General features: G+C 23.7%; 1 protein-coding gene across 1 annotated transcript; it reads right to left on the reverse strand.

Moving 5' to 3' along the window:
* Positions 1 to 1264: 1264 nt before the first annotated feature.
* LOC112686920 (zinc finger protein 436-like) lies at positions 1265 to 5352 on the reverse strand. The gene is made up of 4 exons (XM_025559414.1): positions 5077 to 5352; positions 4937 to 4999; positions 2734 to 4294; positions 1265 to 1463 (listed from the first exon to the last, which is right to left on the reverse strand). Exon 3 carries the CDS (start codon positions 4281 to 4283, stop codon positions 2736 to 2738), a length of 1548 nt encoding a protein of 515 aa, XP_025415199.1. The 5' UTR covers positions 4284 to 4294; positions 4937 to 4999; positions 5077 to 5352; the 3' UTR covers positions 1265 to 1463; positions 2734 to 2735.
* Between the last annotated feature and the right edge of the window lie 324 nt (positions 5353 to 5676).

Genomic DNA, 5676 nt, shown 5'->3' on the forward strand with positions numbered 1-5676 from the left:
GAATTGCCAAGTCAATTTACTTAATATTTAATTTTACCAAATAAAATTAAATAGTTCAAAAATACTCGATACATTTTCTTTTTTAAATGTTTTATTGAGATAACTTATAAGATCTTTATCAATGGTTTCATTTTTTAGAAGATGAATCCTAACTACCTCTCCACGAAGAAACACATGTGCAGGATTACAAACTTCAGTCTTAGTAGAGTAGGTCCTGCCTTAAATTGATTTTAAATAAGTTAGAACAAATGAAATAAAAATAATCATCAATATGTATGTAAAGATTGAATAATATGTATTTATAAAAATAATTTGCGCAGAAAGTTTTCCTATACTTAAACTTAATATCATTTATAAACCATTAAAATTACATTATAATAAAAATTTACAAATATTTTTATACAGACATATGTATATACACACACATATATGAGATAACAATGTAATATAGTACCAGTAAATATTTTAATACAATTATTGTAATAATAAAAATATACTAACAAAATAAACAATTGAAATTTTTTTTTATACAGTAAATTATTACTAGATATTAGATCATAATAACTCCTCATAATTATAAGTATATAATAATTATTTATAAAAAGTTTGAATATTTTATTTATACCTTACCTTATTGTTTAATAATTTTTTATTTTTTTTTTTTACAGAATTGCCGTAACCTATATTTTTTAGATTCATAATAATAAAATTATAATTATTGTTATGTGTTAATATTATGAGAAATAAAGAACAAATAAGTATATGATCTAATATCTATTTAAATTTTGTAATTAGGTTAAAGTGATGAAAATTAAAAATGGTAAACATTCATTTTAAAGATTTTAAAAATAATGTTTTTAATATTTAAATTTAATCACTCAAATTTGATATAAAAAAAAAAATATATAATTATACAGTAATTAATATTTCAAATAATTTATGAACTAATATACATCCAATCCGATTTAAATAGTTAAATAATAATTTAATGATGTACAATGTCATTATAAAACATCTTATATACAATATTTTATATTTACATTTTGAGGAAGTACCTATTACTTATAATTATTAATATTTACAATAATGAAAATGATAAAAATAAAAATATTTTATGAAAATCATAACCTAACCTAACCTTTTTCATGGGTAAATATAATATATTTAAAATAGTACGCTCATGAATATACATGAAAAATAATAAAATAATTATCAGTTAAAAATTACAACACATTTTACAATTATATTCATAAAATTAGCTTGTTTTTTTAAATTATCTTCAAACCTTATAAATTAATATTTAATACAACTATCTATAGCACCGTATATTATTTTATCATTCCTGGATTCTAAAATGTTCTTCGAGTTTCATGATAATAATACTTGAACCCATAAATATGATCATATTTTTATCTGATTTTCTTATTGCTATAAGATTCTTCATTCAATGAACTTGTATCATACTAAAATTTGAATAAACATTTTTAAATTCATAAATTTAACATTATGTAACAAATTATACACAAGAAAAATACCTAAATTATAAAAATATTAAAAGATTTAACTGTAAATTATTCAAAGCCATTTTATTATTTTAAACAACAGTGTTATTATAAATAATTGTAAATTAATAGATTAGAGTAGTTCACTTGTTAACTTATTTAAATGCCTTAAAATTTAAATAATTTTACTGTATCTTATATAAATAATTATTAATTCTGAGAAATGATGACATTTATTATTTAACAAGAGTTTCAAATATTTATTTTGATAAAATTAATTATTGATAATCAGATATTAATACTATGTCTTATGCCTCAACATTGGAATGCAAATATAATAAAAGAAGATTTGGGCTGTATTTTAGATTCTGAGTGAAAAAATTGAATAATCATGTGTTTTATTTGTGCTTGTACAAAATTTCAATCAATGTAATTGATCCGATCATCCTCATCATAAGAGATTTCTGATGGGAAATATTTTCTATTTGAAACTTTGAAGGAGATAATATAACAAATTTTACAATAGTTTTCTTAATAATTGAGAAAAACTAACAACAAATTATAAAAAGACAACAATTAAAGCATAACTTTTTTCAACAAAATCAAATTTTTGTTTTTCTAATAATTCAAAAAATAATAATTGTCGACACATTAAATTTTCACTGAATTTACAACGAACATTGATATAATTATTTCACAGTTTATTATCCATGATATAATTATTATAAGATTTTTTTTGAGCCATTGATAGAAAATTGAAATATTCATATTTTCTCAGCTTCATTTTTAAAATGCTGATAAATTCATTTTGATTTGAAAATACTTATGAAAATGTAATAAAATGTTTCTCATACATATGTATTACTAATAAAGAAAAAAGTCCTTTTGATCTAAGAGTTTTGTCTTTTTTTTAATTATTTATGTTGAATATTTATCGATTTAACAAATAACAATTTTTTTCCAATCTTGATATTAAGGATGATATTTATTACAATTGTTTTTTATATAAATAACAATTATATAAAACATTTAATAGTTATTTATTTTATATCAATTTATGCTTAGATTTATATAATAGTGTTTTTCAATACATTTTATTTAATTTAATGGATTTTATATAAAGATTTGGAAAAATGGTTTTAATATGGGACATTTACTGATAATTCAGTTAGGTTTAAATTTAAGAAAATACATAAAATATTTAACTGAACCATGAAAAGGTAATACTTACCATTATTTATAAATACAATCATCAATTTGTTGTTGCTGAGCATCATGTTCTCTTTGATTTTGTTGATCAACTTTAACTTCTACAATGTCAGTAGGAATATTATTAGCTGAGTCATACTTTTCTACGTAATCAGCACTATATATACATTCCTCTATTTGAGTTTGTCCACTTATGGACTCTAATTCTTGAGATGGAGGTGTAACAGTTTGTGCAGCAGCTGCATCACTTTGCTGTCTAGCATACTTCTCATGAATATTTCTATGCCGCTTTAGCGCAAATCGATCACTAAAACCAACTCCACAAATATCACAGCGATGAGGTTTTTCACCAGTATGTACTTTAGCATGGTTTTTCAAATGTGTAGCTTGATTAAATGCTGACCCACATGTATCACAACGATAAGGTTTTTCTCCTGTATGAATACGTCGATGGTTCCATAAAGTAGAATGTCGAGCAAATGTTTTATCGCATACTTCACATTGATAAGGCCGTTCTCCACTATGTATGCGTTCATGATTTTTTAGATGAGGAGATTGAGAAAATTGCATTCCACAAACACCACATTTAAATGGTTTTTCCCCAGTATGTACTCGGCCATGATTTTTTAAATAAGCTGCTTTTGCAAATGACAAACCACATATATCACATTTATATGGTTTATCACCAGTATGTAGACGTTTATGACTCCATAATGATGAGTAACGTGAAAAACTTCCTCCACATATGTTACAATGAAAAGGTTTATTAGGAGTATTCGAATGATTAATAGAATCATTTTTCATATTTACATTAGCATGATTGCCATTTACTAAAAAAATAATACCAGAACCATTACATTTATAACATTTTGTAACTGTTGCCATACCTCTTTTTTTAACTGGATAATAACCCTTCATAATAGCAGTTTGCTCAGGTGATAAATTATGATCACTAGGTTCCATTTCATTTTCTTGAGGTGTATAGTTAGAACAATTTCCACCACTACAGCTTACACATTTAATAAATCTAGACTTCTTACCTTTTACGGTCTGTGAAGCAACATCAGCACCGCAAGAAAAGCATTGCTTATGCACAGTAGATCGGTGAACTTTCATATCTCTTACTTGAGGAAAACAAGAACCACAAGTAGAACATGTAAATGATGGTGGTTCTTGTGGATGAGCTGACTTTTTATGATGATCAAGCATTGTTGCATGTGCAAATCCAGCACCACAAACATCACATTTAAATGCTGCACCAGCCGATGATAGAGACATTTGATTTACTAATGCATAATTGTAATTAAAAGGTGCAGTTACATCAAATCGGTAAGAAGTCTTATCTGTTTGAGTTACTCCATTTGCAGAAGCTGCAGCAAGAACAGCTATATTACCCGATACAGGAACTTTCTGTACCATATTAACATTGTAAAATGGAAAATCGACTGAAGATGCTTTATCATCTTTTTTGACAATTGTAGCATACAACTGACCAGTTACTGGATTTTGATCCTGTCGAATTCCTGGATCATACATAATGGTAGTAACTGCCTCGTCCTTATTGTTACTCATACAGCTATTACCTAAATAAAATCATACACAATTTTGTTAAAAATACTATAGATAAATGTATATAACTGCTTAAAATAGCATAATACATAATAGTAAGATGATGTATAATGAAAATACAAAGTGTTGACAAGTGTTTAATTGAATAACTAAGATTTTTTTCTGTCCTATAATTCTTCATTATATCAATTGTTTTATATTATAAATGACAGTAATGAGTTTATAACTAATACCTATAGTAATTATAAATAAAAGTATATAATCATTTGACATGATTACAATTAATAGGTACTTGGTTCTTAATATTTTCATATGTATAATCTTTGTAATATTTAAATATGATTTTAATGATAACCTAACTTTTTGTTTAATTATATAATTTATTAGTCATTATTATAAATTTATTAAAAAAAAAACATTATAGCATTAGCACATAGTACAGAGTAAATATAAGTAACTATACCAATTCAAAAATACTCTATAAAATAACATAGTATCAATTTATATTAAAAACCTAATTATAACTATCGCTTGTACACAAAAAAAAAAGAAAATAAATTAAGATCATGTCTATTGACGACAATGAATGTTATTTTTGTAATATTTTAATTATTCATAAATTAGTGATAAGATATAAAATCAATATTTATTTTTACCTTGTACTGTATTTGTCAGGAATTTATTTCTTTGTTGTTCATTGAGATTTTTTTATGGTAAACCTATACAAAATATCATATCAATGTAAGTTGAAGAACTAGGTACAGCTACAATATTCATGTAATACAATTTAACTTACCAGGTTATCATGAATATGTTTTACGGTTCACATGATAAGAATTTTTACATTCATAATATTAAATTATTTACCATCTAATTTAACTCAAATCATTAATAAAATAATTTAAAAGTACATAATAGTTTACCTTTAATAACAATATTATTATATTTAACTGTTTATCATTTGATTAATTTTTAGTCAACAGATTAAAGACACAGATCATAGAATGGCCGCAATTAAAAAAACATCCATAAATCTTGATAAACAAATAAAGAGTACAAAATTAATTTTGAATACACGATAAACTCAAAAATTTGAAAAATTAATAAAAAAAAAAAAACAAAACAAGTGGAATTTCGGATCAACAATTTTTTTGACAATTTTGTTTTGGTTTGATACGACATGGAGAATATAATAATATATCATGGAGTAAACTGTCTGATTTTGCATTCCATGAAATTATTAAACGGCAATATATTTATTATAATGACAGTCAACTTTTTGCGAAGTAACGATAATAATAATAATTTCGTTAACTATAAAGTCATTTTTAATTATTTACATAGTAAAATGGATAGATGATTACATTTATTTGTTGTAAATAGATGAGTGTATTTA

The sequence above is a fragment of the Sipha flava genome, unplaced genomic scaffold, assembly GCF_003268045.1.
Source record: "Sipha flava isolate LNK unplaced genomic scaffold, YSA_version1 32_pilon_pilon, whole genome shotgun sequence".
Classification (NCBI taxonomy): Eukaryota; Metazoa; Arthropoda; class Insecta; order Hemiptera; family Aphididae; genus Sipha; species Sipha flava.

Excerpts from the sequence above, each read along its gene's own strand:
- LOC112686920 (XM_025559414.1), bottom strand. The coding sequence starts at position 4,283 with ATGAGTAACAATAAGGACGAGGCAGTTACTACCATTATGTATGATCCA.